The 16,106-nt window shown below is 38.9% G+C and overlaps 1 protein-coding gene across 1 annotated transcript in view; it reads left to right on the plus strand.

Annotated features, from left to right (window-relative positions):
- NUP210L (nucleoporin 210 like) overlaps positions 1–16,106 on the plus strand; it is an 81,288-nt gene that overhangs the window by 31,210 nt on the left and 33,972 nt on the right. The window contains exons 15-16 of the mRNA XM_032398676.1: positions 4,058–4,279; positions 5,357–5,530. Of these exons, the coding sequence (XP_032254567.1) occupies positions 4,058–4,279; positions 5,357–5,530 (396 nt within the window). The remainder of the gene's footprint in view (positions 1–4,057; positions 4,280–5,356; positions 5,531–16,106) is intronic.

Genomic DNA, 16,106 nt, shown 5'->3' on the forward strand with positions numbered 1-16,106 from the left:
GACACCATAAAGAAAGAAAACTATGAGGGGCGCCTGGGTGGCTCAGTCGTTAAGCGTCTGTCTGCCTTTGGCTCAGGTCATGATCCCAGGGTCCTGAGATCGAGCTCCGCATTGGGCCCCCTGCTTGGCAGGAAGCCTGCTTCTCCCTCTTCCACTCCCCTTGCTTGTGTTCCTGCTCTCACTATCTCTCTCTCTGTCAAATAAATAAATAAAATCTTTAAAAATAATAATAATAAAAAGAAAAAACTACGGGACACCTGGGTGGCTCAGTCGGTTAAGCATTTGCCTTTGACTCGGGTCATGATCCTGGGGTCCTGGGATCGAGTCCCACATCGGGCTCCTTGCTAGGCAAAGGAGCCTGCTTCTCCCTCTGCCTGCCGCTCCCCCTGCTTGTGCTCTCTCGCTCTCTCTCTGACAAATAAATAATCTTTAAAAAAAAAAAAAAGGGCGGCTGGGTGGCTCAGTTGGTTAAGCGACTGCCTTCGGCTCGGGTCATGATCCTGGAGTCCTGGGATCGAGTCCCACATCGGGCTCCCTGCTCAGCTGGGGGGTCTGCTTCTCCCTCTGACCCTCTTCCCTCTCGTGCTCTCTGTCTCTCATTCTCTCTCTCTCAAATAAATAAATAAAATCTTAAAAAAAAAAAAAAGAAAGAAAGAAAACTACAGGCCAATATCACAGATGAACATAGCTGCAAAAGTCCCCAACAAAATATTAGCAAACCACATACAACAATACATTAAAAGGATCATTCACCGCAATCAAGTGGGATTTATTCCAGGAAAGCAAGGATGGTTCAATATTCACAAATCAATCAGTGTGATATACCACATCAACAAAATGAATGATAAAAATCATGGTTATTTGAACAGATGCAGAAAAAGCATTTGACAAAATTCAATATCCATTAATGATAAAAACTCTCAACAAAATGGGTATAGAGGTAACATACCTCAACATAAAAAAGACCATATATGAAAAAGCTACAGCTAACATCATACTCAACGGTGAAAAACAGAGCTTTTCCTCTAAGATCAGAGAAAGAGAAGGATTCCCACGCTTACCACTTTTATTCAACATAGTATTAGAAGTCCTAGCCATAGCAATCAGACAAGAAAAAGAAACAAGAAGCTTCCATATTGGTAAAAAAGTTAAACTATCACTTTTTGAAGATGACCTGATACAACACATAGGACATCCTAAAGATGCCACCAAAAAATACTAGAAGTAATAAATGAATTAGTAAAGTTGCAGGATACAAAATTAATACCCAGAAGTCGGTGGTATTTCTATACACTAATAATGAAGTAGCAGAAAGAGAAATTAAGAAAATAATGCCATTTACAATTGCACCAGAAAGAATAAAATATCTAGGAATAAATTTAACCAAGGAGGTGAAATACCTGTACTCTGAAAACTATAAAACATTGATGAAAGAAATTGAAGATGACACAAACAAATGGAAAGATATTCCATGCTCATGGATTGGAGGAATTAATATTGTTAAAATGTCCATATTAGCTAAAACAATCTATAGATTCAGTGCAATCCCTATCAAAATGCCAACAGCATTTTTCACAAAACCAGAACAAATAATACTAAAATTTGTATGGGACCACAAAAGACCCTAAATAGTCAAAGCAATTCTGAAAAAGAAGAACAAAGTTTGGAAGTATCACAATCCCAGATTTCAAGATATGCTACAAAGCTGTAGTAATCCAAACAGTATGGTACGGACATAAAAATAGACACATAGATCAATGGAACAGACTAGAGATCCCAAAAGTAACCCATGATTATATGGCCAATTAATCTTTAACAAAGGAGGCAAGAATATACAATGGGGAAAGGACAGTCTCTTTAATAGATGGTGCTGGGAAAACTGGACAACTGTATGCAGAGGAATGAAACTGGACCATTGTGTAACACCATACACAGAAATAAACACAAATTGGGTTAAAGACCTAAATGTGAGACCTTAAACCATAAAAATCCTAGAAGAGAGCATAGGCAGTAATTTCTCTGACATCAGCCAATGACATTGAACATTTTTCTAGATGTCTCCTGAGGCAAGGGAAACAAAAGCAAAAATAAACTATTGGGACTACATCAAAATAAAAAGCTTTTGCACAGTGAAGGAAACCACCAACAAAACAAAAGGTAATCTATGGAACGGGAGAGGATATTTGCAAATGATATATCTGATGAGGGGTTAATATCCAAAATATATAAAGAACTTATATACCTCAACACTAAAAAAACGAAGTTCGATTAAAAAATGGGCAGAGAACCTGAAGAGACATTTTTCCAAAGAAGACCTACAAATGGCCAACAGACACATGAAAAGATGTTCAACATCACTCATCATCAGGGAAATCAAAACCACAGTGAGAGATCACCTCATACCTGTCAGAATGACTAAAAAAAGAGAAGAAACAGCAAGTGTTAGTGAGGATGTGGAGAAAAAGGAACCATTGTGCACTGTTGGTGGGAACGTAGATTGGCGCAGCCACTCTGGGGAAGACAATATTGAGGTTCCTCATAGAACTATCTTGTGATCCAGTAATTCCACTACTGGGTATTTAACCAAAGAAAATGAAAACACTAATCTGAGAAGATGTATGCATCCCTATGTTTATTGAAGCATTATTTACAGTAACCAAGATATGGAAGCAACCTAAGTGTCCATCAAAAGATGAATAGGTAAGGAAGATGTGATGTGTATGTACACACAGACACACAGGAATATTAGTCATAAAAAAGATGAGATCATAGCATTGTGCCAACATGGATGGACCTAGAGGGTATTATGATAAGTGAAATAAGTCAGGCTGAGAAAGACCAATGATTCCATACAATTTCACAAAACAAATGAATAAATAAACAAAAAGCACAATCAGTCCTATCAATAAGAGAACAAACTGATGGTTGCCAGGTTAGTGGGGGTGGATAGGCAAAATGGGTGAAGAGGAGTGGGAGATACAGGCTTCTAGTTATGGAATAAGTCATAGGAATAAAAGTCACTCTGTAGGGAACATAGTGGTACTGTAATAGTGTGGCATGGGGACAGATGGTAGCTACACTTTTTTTTTTTAAGATTTTATTTATTTGTCAGAGCACAAGCAGGGGGAGCGGCAGGCAGAGGGAGAAGCAGGCTCCCCACTGAGCAAGGAGCCCCACCCAGGGCTGGATCCCAGGACCCTGGGATCATGATCTGAGCCGAAGGCAGATGCTTAACTGAGCCACCCAGGCATCCCTAGGTACACTTCTGAGCACAGCATAACAGAGATGTCGAATCTCTATGTTGTACATGTGAAACATTGTGTGTCAACTATACTCAGATTAAAAAAATAAAATATCCATTTAAAATGCTTATACAGGGGCACCTGGGTGGCTCAGTCGTTAAGCGTCTGCCTTCCGCTCAGGTCATGATCCCGGGGTCCTGGGATTGAGCCCCATGTCGGGCTCCCTTCTCCACGGGAAGCCTGCTTCTCCCTCTCCCACTCCCCTCTGCTTGTGTTCCCTCTCTCACTGTCTCTCTGTCAAATAAATAAAATAAAATCTTTAAAAAAATAAAATGCTTATACAGCTACTTGTTCAATACCTTTTATGTGCCCAGCATTGTACTAAATCCACTAAGGAAGAGACACTCTCTTTTAAAATTTAGGTAGAAGATATTCTCTTCTCTGAATAATTTTACATAACTAGAAAGCATAAGAAGAATTATTATGCTCTTATATGTGAAACATTTGACACATTCAAACAGCATTAGGAGATGAACTAGTGTACGAATGAATAGTACTTAGAGGATGTGGAAGTGGTTGTGGTATGGAATGATTAGATATTAATGGGTAAGGTGACACACAAGTTAGGCCTGAACGATAGATAGGATCTAAATGAATATAGAGGTTGAGAAGCATCCAAGTGAGAGGCATCGTGTACATGTCTCCCGATTTGGGAATTAAGTCTAATGTCATTTTCAGCAATCAACCAGTTTTCACTTTAGAGAACTGTTGAGTTCCCTGACCAATCAAGGATTCATTTCTTTGAATGTCATCAGGCTGTAAACCCTGTGGAGGTGGCATTGGTGACATGGCAGTCTGTGAAGGAAATGGTGTTTGAAGGGGGCCCCCGTCCATGGATCTTGGAGCCCTCCCGATTCTTTTTAGAGTTGAGCATGGAGAAGACAGAGAAAATTGAATTAACACAAGTCCGGCTGCCAGCTAAAAGAAAACAGAACCAGTACATCTACCGGGTCTTGTGCCTGGATTTAGGGGAACAAGTAAGTAGGAAAATGATCTTTTTCTAACATTTCTTTTAGTAGTAATACCCCAAATCTTTTGTACTTCTAGCCATTCCTTTTCAGATTCTAATGGATTTCATTTATAGACTAGATAGGGAAATTCTTTCTTTTCTTCCAGATTTTTATTTAAATTCTAGTTAACATAGGAAAATTCTAATTATTAATGGTTTTTTTAACTTTACTATTCTTTAAATGTACTCAAAGATTTCACTCGTTTGAGAATTCTTACAGTCTACTAAATGGTTCAAGATCGTTTTGTAGTAATGAACTTATTTCAATCACTTTATCACTATAATTCATTTGCTTGTTGTCTAGACTCGAGGATATATGGTTTCCCACCTCCAAAAAAATGCAAGGAAGGGAAAGTTGAAGCGTCGTCATCTATTAGCAATTTTGATTGGTTAGCAATTGTGAGTGGTGAGCAATTTTGAAGAACTAGTTAGATCTGTGCAGATAAGATGGTAAGCGTGTTGCCCTTTATCAGTTGAATTAGTTTTATTATTTTAGAGGATCCACCCACAGCTCTGCCCTGCTTCTGTCAAGCCAGTAACAAAGGTTTGCAATTTGACTAGGGTTGAGAATTCAGTGTATGACTCTGTAACCAGCCCACAAGGAATCGACGTATGATTTTAATTTAATAAGAACTGAGCTTCTTTCTAACATCTTTGTGAACTTTGTTGTGTATGTGGCTGGCTGTCAGCAGTGTCTGAGTCCTCACCCCTGCTGGAGCCCTCTTGTCTTTTGTCTCCACATTCTGTTACTCATTTGGTGCTTCCACCAGGGAAAGGTTGAAACACAAAATAGTTTTTCCACTTTTTACCAACTGGTAAATAAAAGATTTGGTGGAGAAGAAGACAAGTAATTGATCAGAATTAGATTTTTTAATGTTCCCTTTGTTTATAAATTTCCATGATACCCTTGTTTCTCTTAGCCACATGATTAAGAACTATGGTGATTATAGTGTCCAAAGGGATCCTATACTGGAGTTTGAATAATTCTGACACGTGTGGATTGGAACAACTGACATCAAGTGTCTGCTCTGCTGTTTCCTTAAAGGCTCTGACATTCCGAATCGGAAATCACCCGGGTGTCCTGAACCCCAGTCCAGCTGTTGAGGCTGTGCAGGTACGCTTTATGTGTGCACACCCTGCCAGCATGTCAGTAACCCCAGTATACAGAGTGCCAGCTGGTGCCCAGCCGTGCCCTCTGCCACAGCACAACAAACAGCTGGTAAGTACAGTGTTTCCATCTAACCTGGTACCTTTGTCTTCCACACCTTAGAGATAAATGGTCTCAAGTATAGCTTTTGTCTTATTAAAGTGAAGGAAACATTTATTTGTTACTCATTCTCTGACAGCGTCTGTGAAGTCTGTAAATAATTAAACTAGGTTAGAATTGGCTACACTTAGTGACACTTTAGTGACTTAGTTTGCTTACTGTATGTAGGGACATAGCTTGTAATTGTGGCAATAAACAATGGAGATGTCTCTAAACTTCCAGATAGTTTGGATAATATCTTTCCCTACCAGATCTTTTATTGGTAAGTAATAGAATTTATCTCTACTCTAAACCCACCATGAAGAATAATGATAAGCAATAATATAACTAGTAGGGATTGAGGGATTAATGAGTTTTCTAACCTAGAAACTAGAACATCAGACTGTATACTAAATGAGGTAGACTTTAATTACAAGCATAGGAGAATGGAAGTCCTTTCTTAGCCTATGCAGAACAGAACAATCAATTATTGCTGTTTTACAGATGGAGAAACAGACTCCTAGAGGTTGAGTAATTTCTCCAAAGGCATAAAGCTAGAAAATAGCATATTCTGTTCGACTCCAAAGCACATGTTATTGACTTTTATACTATTCTGCCTTTTTAATTTTATTTTATTTTATTTTATTTTATTTATTTATTTATTTGTTAGGGGGAGAGAGAGAGAGAGAGCATAGCAGGGGGAGTGGCAGGCATAGCAGTCAGAGGGAGAAGCAGACTCCCCGCCGAGCAGGGAGCCCGATGCGGGACTTGATCCCAGAACCCTGGGATCATGACCTGAGCTGAAGGCAGATGCTTAACTGACTGAGCCACCCAGGCATCCCCTATTCTGTCTTTTTATTATAAAAGAGCAAGAATATGAGATGATACAGGTTAGGAACTCATTTTTTTTCAGAACTAAATTCCACATGAAATATTATTTGAAGTTTACAAATGATGTACTCTTTTAAAAAAGATTTCTTTAGTTCAGAGAGAGAGAGAGCACATGGGAGAAAGGGCAGAGGAAGAGGAAGAGAGAAACTCAGTTGGACCCAGAGCTGAGCATGGACCGCGACATGGGGCTCCATCCCACAACCCCGAGATCAGACCTGAGCCAAAACCAAGAGTCTGACACTCAACTGACTGTGCCACCCACACGCCCCTATAAATGATTCGGTTTTTAGAAAAGCACTTAGGTGGAGCAGAATAAAAGTTATCCATATAATTGTCATTCAGTGTCACTTTTTTCAGTTGAAATAATTTAAATTTATAGAAAATTTGCAAGAAAAGGGGCACCTAGGTGGCTCAGTTGGTTGAGCATCCAACTCTGGGTTTTGGCTCCGGTCTGATCTCAGTGTCATGGGATTGAGCCCCATGTCAGGCTCCACGCTCAGTCTGCTTGGGATTCTGTCTCTTCCTGTCCCTCTGCCCCTCCCCCTAGCTCATGCACTCTCTCTCCCTCTCTCTCTCAAATAAATAAATAAAATCTTTAAAAAAAAAAATTTGCAAGAACTTTTTTTTTCTTTGAGCCATTTAGGAGTAATTTATAGATATAATTCCCCATACTTCAGAATTTCTTTTTTTTTTTATAATTAAGTACAATTTATATACTGTAAAATTCACCCTTTTAAAAGTGTAAAAGTAAGGGGCGCCTGGGTGGCTCAGTTGGTTAAGCGTCTGCCTTCAGCTCAGGTCATGATCTCAGGGTCCTGGGATCAAGCCCCACATCTGGCTCCCTGCTCAGCAGAGAGCCTGCTTCTCTCTTTCCCTCTTCCTCTCTCCCAGCTTGTATGCTCTCTCTCGCTCACTCTCTCTCAAATAAATAAATAAAATCTTTAAAAAAAAAAAAAGTGTACAAGTAAGAGTTTTGCAGCCAGTACCATGGTCCAACTCCAGAATATTTTCATTTCCCCAAAAAGAAATGCACACCCAGTAGCAGTCACTCCCCATTCCCTACCCCACCCCAATTCCTGGAAACCACTGTATGTCTCTATGGATTTGCCTATTCTGTATGTTTCGTATAAATGGAATCATATCATATGTGGCCTTTGCACCTAACTTCTTTCATTTAGCGTGTTTCCTTTTTTTTTTTTTTAAGATTTTATTTATTTGACAGAGAGAGACACAGCAAGAGAGGGAACACAAGCAGGGGGAGTGGGAGAGGGAGAAGCAGGCTTCCCGCTGAGCAGAGAGCCTGATGCGGGGCTCGATCCCAGGACCCTGGGATCATGACCTGAGCGGAAGGCAGACGCTTAACGACTGAGCCACCCAGGCGCCCCAATTTAGCATGTTTTCAAGATTCTTTCATATTATAGCATGAATGAGTACTGCATTCTTTCTTATGGCTTCATAATATTCCATTGCATAGATATACTACATTTTGTTTGTCCATTTATCAGTTGATGGATATATGGGTGGTTCCCACTTTTTGGCTATTATATAAGAATAATGGTGCCATGAACATTCATGCATAAATTTTTGTATGAACATGTTTTCAATTCTTTTGAGTTTCTATATAGAGATGGAATTTCTTGGCATATGGTAACTCAGTGTTTAGCCTTTTGAAGAACCGCCAGCTGTTTTCCAGAGCAGCCACACCATTTTACATTTCCATAAGCAAGGGATGAGAATTCCAATTTCTCCACATCCTTTGCAATACTTGTTATTGTTTGTCATTTTGATTATAACCTTCCTACTGAGTGAGAAGTAGTATTTCATGGTGGTTTTGATTTACATTTTCTAATGACTAATGATGTTGTGCACCTTTTTGTGTGCTTATTGGCCATTTGTATATCTTCTTTGGAGAAATGTTAATTTAGATCTTTTGTCAATATTTTTTTCTTTTGTCAATTTTTTAAAAGATTTTATTTATTTATTTGAGAGAGGAAGAGTGGGGGGGGGCAGAAGGAGAAGCAGACTCCTCCCTGAGCAGGGACCTGATGTGGGGCTCCATCCCAAGACCCTGAGATCATGACCTAAGCTGAAGGCAGACACTTAACTGACTGAGCCAACCAGGAGCCCCTCTTTTGTCAGTTTTTAATAGGGTTATTCATCTTTTTGTTATTAAGTTGTACAAGTTTTTCATATATCCTAAGTACAAGTCTGTTTTCAAAGATATGATTTGTAAAAATTTTCTCCCATTTTGTGGGTTGTCTTCACTTCCTGGATGGTGCCTTTTGAAGCACAGAAGTTTTTGTTTAGTGATGTCCAATTTATCAATTTTATTGTTGGTGGTTGTACTTTTGATGTCATATCTAAGAAACAATTGCCTAATCCAAGGGCACAGATATTTATACGTTTGACTTCTTTTAAGAGTCTTATAGTTTTAGTCCTTACATTTTGGCCCTAGTCCATTTTGAGTTAATTTTTGTTTATAGTGTGAGGTTGGAGTGTACCTTCATTCTTTTACATGTAGATAATCCAGTTGATCCAGCATCATTTGTTAAAAAGGTTATTCTTACTCTTTGAATGGTCTTGGCACCTTGTTTAAAAAAATCTGCTAACCATAAATGTGAGGATTTATTTCTGGATTCTCAAATGTATTTTATTAATTTATATGTCTTTATGCCAGTAGCACACTGCCTTGATGACCATAGCTTTGTAGTAAGTTTTGAAATTGGGAAGTGTGTGTTCTCCAGCTCTGTTCTTCATTTTCAAGATGGTTTTCGCTAGTCTTTTTTTTTTTTTTTAAGATGTATTTATTTGGGGCACCTGGTGGCTCAGTCGGTTAAGCATCTGCCTTCGGCTCAGGTCATGATCCCAGGGTCCTGGGATTAAGCCCCGCATCGGGCTCCCTGCTCAGCGGGGGGCCTGCTTCTCCCTCTCCCTCTGCCATTCCCCTGCTTGTGGCTCTCTGCCTCTCTCTATCTCTCTGTCAAATAAATAAATAAAATCTTTAAAAAAAAAAACTTTAAAAAAGTTTTATTTATTTTAGAGAGAACGAGTGAGTGAGCATGAGCGGGAGGAGGGGCAGAGGGAGAGGGAGACAAGCAGACTCCCTGCCGGGCAGGAAGCCCAATGCGGGGCTCCATCCCAGGATCCCAACATCATGACTTGTGCTGAAAACAAGAGTCAGACGCTCCACCAACTGAGCCACTCAGGTGCCTCTGTTTTGGCTATTTTGAGTCCCTTGCATTTCCATATAAATTTTAGAATCACCTTGTCAATTTCTGGAAAAAAAAAAAACTAGCAGGGAAAATTTTGATAGAGATTAGATTGAATCTGTAGATCAATTTAGGGAGTATTACCATCTTAACAATATTGTCTTCTGATTTATAAACATGGGATGTCTTTCCATTTATTTAGGGCCTCTTTAATTTTTTTCAACAGTGTTTTGTAGTTTAGAATATACAAGCACTCCTTTTGTTAGACTTATTCCTAAATATTTTCTTTTTTTTTTTTAATTATTTTTTTAAGATTTTATTTATTTGCGAGAGAGACAATGAGAGACAGAGAGCATGAGAGGGAGGAGGGTCAGAGGGAGAAGCAGACTCCCTGCTGAGCAGGGAGCCTGATGTGGGACTTGATCCCGGGACCCCAGGATCATGACCTGAGCCGAAGGCAGTCGCTTAACCAACTGAGCCACCCAGGCGCCCCCTAAATATTTTCTATAGCAGATTTCCATGGGGGAAGGCTTCCAGTCTATAACCATTAAGTTTGATATTGGCTGTGGGTTTTTCCGTAGATGCCTTTATAGGTTGACGAAGTTTCCTTTTTGTTTGTTCAATGTTTTTATCATGAAATAGTAGTGTATTTTGTTAAATATTCTTTCTGCATCTGTTGAGATGATCGTGCATTTTCCCCTTTATTCTATTAATATGATGTGTTACATTGATTGATTTTCATATGTTGAACCAGCCTTGTATTCCTGGGATAAATCCCCCTTGGTCATGATGTATAAATCTTTTTATATATTCCTGGATTCCATTTGCTAGTATTTTGTTGAGGGTTTTTACATCTATATTCATAAGAGATTTTGTGGTTTTATTTTTTTGTAGTGCCTTTGGTTTGGTATCAGAATAATACTGGCCTTTGAGAATGAGTTGGGAAGTATTGACTCCTCTTCTACTTTTTGGAAGAGCTTAATGAAGGATTGGTATTCATTATTCTTTAAACGGTTGGTAGAATTCACCCATGAAGCCATCAGAGCCTCGGATTTTCTTTGTGGAATGTTTGTGTTGTTTCTTTAATTACTGATTCAATCTCTTTGCCTGTTATAGGTCTAGTCAGATTTTTTATTTCTTCTGGAGTCACTTTTGGTTGTTTGTATATGCAAAGAGTTTTTCCATTTCATCTAGGTTATCTAATTTGTAGGCTTAAACAATTGCTCACAATAACCGTATATAACCCTTTTTATTTCTGTAAAGATAGTAGTAATGACCCTCCTTTCATTCCTGTTTTTTAGTAAATCGAGTCCTTTCTTTCTTAATCATTCCAGCTAAAGGCTTGTCAATATTGTTGGTCTTTTCAAAGAATCAGTTTTTGGTTTGGTTGATTTTTTTCTGTTGTTTTTCTATGTCATTTATTTTTGCTATACTCATTATTATTTCCTTCCTTCTCTTTGGTTTGACTGTAGCTTCTTCATTTTTTCTAGTTTCTCAAAGTGGAAGTTTAGGTTATTGATTTGAGATTGTTCTTTTTTATTTTTTAATTTTTTAAAAAAGATTTTATTTATTTATTTGACAGAGAGAGAGACAGCGAGAGAGGGAACACAAGCAGGGGGAGTGGGAGAAGGAGAGGGAGAAGCAGGCTCCCCGCGGAGCAGGCTCCCTGACGTGGAGCAGGGAGCCTGCTGTGGGACTCGATCCCAGGACCCTGGGGTCATGACGTGAGCCAAAGGCAGATGCTTAATGACTGAGCCACCCAGGCGCCCTGATTGTTCTTTTTTAATATACATATTTCCAGTTATATGTTTTCCACTAAGCATTGCTTGTGCTGAATCCCCTAAGTTTTGATATGTTGAGTTTTATTTTCATTTGTCTCAACATGTTTTCTAATTTACCTTTGATTTCTTCTTTGACCAGTTGCTTATTTAGGAGTGTGTTGTTTAATTTCCACACATTTGTGAATATCCCAAATTTCCTCTGTTGTTAATTTCTAATTCCATTGTGATTAGAAAACATACTTTATGATTTAAATCCTTTTGAATTTATATATAAATATATGGACCTTATATAGATATATTTGTTTATAAAATGTATTCAGGCTTGTTTTGTGGCTGTACATAGGGCCTATCTTGGAGGATATTTCATGTGCACCTGAGAAGAGTATATTCTGGTATTGGGTGAGGTGTTCTATAGTTGTCTGTTAGGTCTATTTGGTTTATGGTGTTTTTCAAGTCTTCTGTTTCCTTACTGATCTTCTCTGTAGTTGTTCTATCCATTATTAAAAGTGGTATTGAAGTCTCTGTTATTGTTGAATTGTCTCTTTCTCCCTTAAATTCTGTCAGTTTTGCTTCATGTATTTTGGGGCTCAGTTATTAGGTACATATGCATTTATAATTGTTACATCTTTTTTGATACATTGACCTTTTGCAACACCACAGTGCAGTTTGACACTACCTGGAGTTTGCTCGAACTCCACAATGTTAAGGGTACAGTTCCCAAAAAAACTGCCTTCACTTCAGATGCCAGCCACAGGTTCCGGGATCCACAGGCCACCCACATTTCTAACCACTGGCTATAAATTTGAGGATTCCTACAATCACTTCAGGTTCAGTAATTTGTTAGATGATTCACAGTGCAGATTTATTATAAAGGATACAAATTGGGACCAGTGAGATGAAGAGACACATAGGGAGAGGTCTGAGAGGGCCCCAAATCTGGAGCTTCTATGCCCTCTACCCATGGAATCAGGTTTGTGTGTGACACATCAGGTGGAAGACATTGATGTGTTCACCAACCAGGAAGCTCCACTGAGCTTTGGTGTCCAGAATTTGTATGGGGCAGGGCGCCTGGGTGGCTCAGTCGTTAAGCGTCTGCCTTCGGCTCAGGTCATGGTCCCAGGGTCCTGGGATCGAGCCCCGCATCGGGCTCCCTGCTCCACGGGAAGCCTGCTTCTCCCTCTCCTGCTCCCCCTGCTTGTGTTGTCTCTGTCAAATAAATAAAATCTTTAAAAAAATATATATATATTAAAAAAAAAAGAATTTGTATGGGGCTTTATTACATAAATGTGATTGAATAAATCATTGACCACGTGGTTGAACTCACTCCAGCTCCCCTTCTCTCCCTGAAAGTTGGGTTGATATCACCTGGCTCAGCCCCATCCCTCTAGTCACATGGTTCGTTTATCTGGCCTGACCAATGCCCATCCTGAATCATCTCAGTATAAACTCAGGTGCGATCTATGAAGCAAGCCCACCATGAATAATGGATACATTCTTATTATTCTGGAAATTCCAAGGGTTTAGGGGTTAATTCTCAGAAACTGAGGACAAAGGCCGGACAATTTATTATACAACATCCTTTTATCATTCAAAATGTCCTTCTTTGTATCTAGTGACCATTTTTGTGTTAGAGTCTATTTTTTTCTGATCCTAGTATAACCACTCTAGCTCTCCTCTGGTTACTGTTTGTAAGGCATATCTTTTTTTTTTTTTTTCATCTTTGTATTTTGACTCTTTGGTCTTTGAATCTAAAGTGTGTGTCTTGTCACAGCATAAAGTTGGATCATGGATTTACATTTAATGTAATTACTGATTAGGTTGGATTTACACCTGTCATTTTGCTATTTATCATACGCCTTTTTTGTTCCTCTTTTCCTTCACTTCCTTTTATGTTAAATATTTCTAGTGTAACATTTTAATTCTCTCATCCTTACTATTGTACTTTGAGTTATTAGTTATTACTCTAGGGAATACAATTAACATCTTAACATTTAACAATCTAGTTTGGAATAATAGGAACTTAATTTCAGTAGTGTACAAAACCTTTGTTCCTATTAAACTCCATTTCTTCCCCTTCCTTTGTGCTGTTATTATCATAATCTTTATACATGCATGCCCATCAAACAGATTTATAATTAGTGCTTTATCCATTTGTCTTTAAAATCAGACAGGAGAAGAAAAGAATTACAAACAAAAGTACATTTATGCTGTCTTGCATATTTACCTATGTAGTTATCTTTACCAGGCACTTTATTCATTCATGCAGATTCCGGTTACTGTCTAGTGACCTTTTATTTCAGCCTGAAAGACCCCCTTTTCTTTCTTGTAGGGCAGGTTTACTAGCAACAAATCCTCTCTGGTTGTGTTAGATCTAGGAATGTCTTAATTTCTCCTTCCTTTTTTTAAAAGATTTTATTGATTTATTTGGGAGAGAGAGAGAGAGCACAGAGGGAGAGGGAGAGGGATAAGCAGACTCCCCACTGAGCAGAGAGCCTGATGCAGGGCTCGATCCCAGGACCTGAGATCATGACCTGAGCTGAAGGCAGACGCTCAACTGACTGAGCCACCCAGGTGCCCTCTCCTTCATTTTTGAAGGATTATTGTGCTCAATATAGAATTCTTCGTTGGCAGTCTTTTTCTTTCATCACGTCTTCCATGGTTTCTGATAAAAAATTAGGTGTTAATCTCATGTCCTTCTCTCTTTCTGCTTTTATGACTCTCTTTCTCTTTGACTTTGATTATGATGTATCTAGATGCACATCTCTTTGAATTTATCCTACCTGGAGTTCTTTGTGTTTCTTGGATGTTTAATGTTTTTCATCAATTTGGGAAGTTTCCAGCGATTATTTCTTCAAATATCCTTTCTTCCTCTTTTTTTTCTCTCTTTTCCTTGTAGGACTCTCATTTTGCATATATTGATACACTCAGTGGTGTCATATGGGTCTCTGATGCTACTCATTTTTCTTCATTCTTTTTTCTTTCTGTTCATCAGACTAGATAATCTCAGCTGACCTATTTTCAAGTTCTCTGATTCTTTCTTCTGCCTCTTCAGATCTCCTGTTTAGTTTCTCTAGTGAATTTTCCATTTCAATTATTATACTTTCCAACTTCAAAATTTATTTTTGGTTCTTTATTAATATTCTTTATATGCTAAGACATTATTTTCATGCTTTCCTTTAGTTATTTAAACATGGATTTCTTTGAACAAAATAGTTGATTAAAAGTCTTTGTCTAGTAAGTCCAGTGTCTGAGCATCTGCAGGGAGTGTTTCCCTTTTTTTTTTTTTAAGATTTTATTTATTGAGAGAGCAAGAGAGAGCGAGTACCGAGGGAGAGGGAGAAGCAGCCTCCCTGCTGAGCAGGAAGCCTGATGCGGGGCTCAATCCCAGGACCCTGAGATCATGACCTGAGCTGAAGGCAGCTGCTTAACTGACTGAGCTACCCAAGCGCCCTGGGACAGTTTCTATTAACTGCTTTTTTTTCCTGTGCATAGGTAATAGTTTATTGTTTCTTTTTTTAAAAAATATTTTATTTATTTATTTGAGAGAGCACAAGCAGGGGGAGGGGCAGAGGGAGAGGGAGAAAGAGGTTCCCTACTGAGCAGGAAGCCCGACATCGGGCTCAATCCCAGGACCCTGGCATCATGACCCGAGCAGAAGGCAGATGTTTAAATGACTGAGCCACCCACGCGCCCCTACTTTCCTGTTTCTTTGCATTTCTAATAATGTTTTGTTGAAAACTTGACTTTTTTTTTTTTTTTCAGATTTTATTTATTTGATAGAGAGTACGTGCATGCTCACAATCAGGGAGAGCGGCAGACAGAGGGAAAGGGAGAAGCAGTCTCCCCGTGGAGCAGGGATCCTGATGCGGGGCTCAATACCAGGACCCTGGGATGATGACCTGAGCTGAGGGCAGACGCTTAATGGACTGAGCCATCCAGGCACCCCAAAACTTGACATTTTAAATAGCATAATCTAGGGGCGCCTGGGTGTCTCAGTTGGTTAAGCGACTGCCTTCGGCTCAGGTCATGATCCTGGAGTCCCGGGATCGAGTCCCGCATCAGCCTCCCTGCTCAGCGGGGAGTCTGCTTCTCCCTCTGACCCTCCCCCTTCTCATGCTCTCTCTCTCTCATTCTCTCTCTCAAATAAAAAAATAAGATCTTTAAAATAAATAAATAAATAGCATAATCTGGCAATTCTGAAATCCTATTATTCCCCTCACTAACTAAGTTTTGTGGTGGTTACTGTTTTTTGTTGTGGTGGTGGTAGCTGTTCAGTTACCTTTCCTGAACTAGTTCTGTGACGTCTGTATTCTCTGTCCTCTGTGGCCACTAGAGTCTCTGCTTGGTTAGCTTTGTGATCAGCTAATTGTTGGATATCAGTTTCCTCAATTCCAGGTATTTTTGAGGAGATTATATTAAATTTATATATAAATTCAGAACAACTGAAATTTTTATGCTGTTGAGTCATCCTAGTCATCCTGTCCAAGAACATCTGTGTGTATATACATATATATATATATATATAGAGAGAGAGAGAGATCAAATCTAGGTCAAAAATAAAAAACAAGTATAAAGGATATTTTGAGGGACATTTGGGGAAAATTGACTGCATATTAGATGATATTGAATTAATATTCTTATGTGTGATGATACTGTTCTTGTTACTTA

Source organism: Phoca vitulina, unplaced genomic scaffold (assembly GCF_004348235.1).
Source record: "Phoca vitulina isolate PV1807 unplaced genomic scaffold, GSC_HSeal_1.0 scaffold118, whole genome shotgun sequence".
Lineage (NCBI taxonomy): Eukaryota > Metazoa > Chordata > Mammalia > Carnivora > Phocidae > Phoca > Phoca vitulina.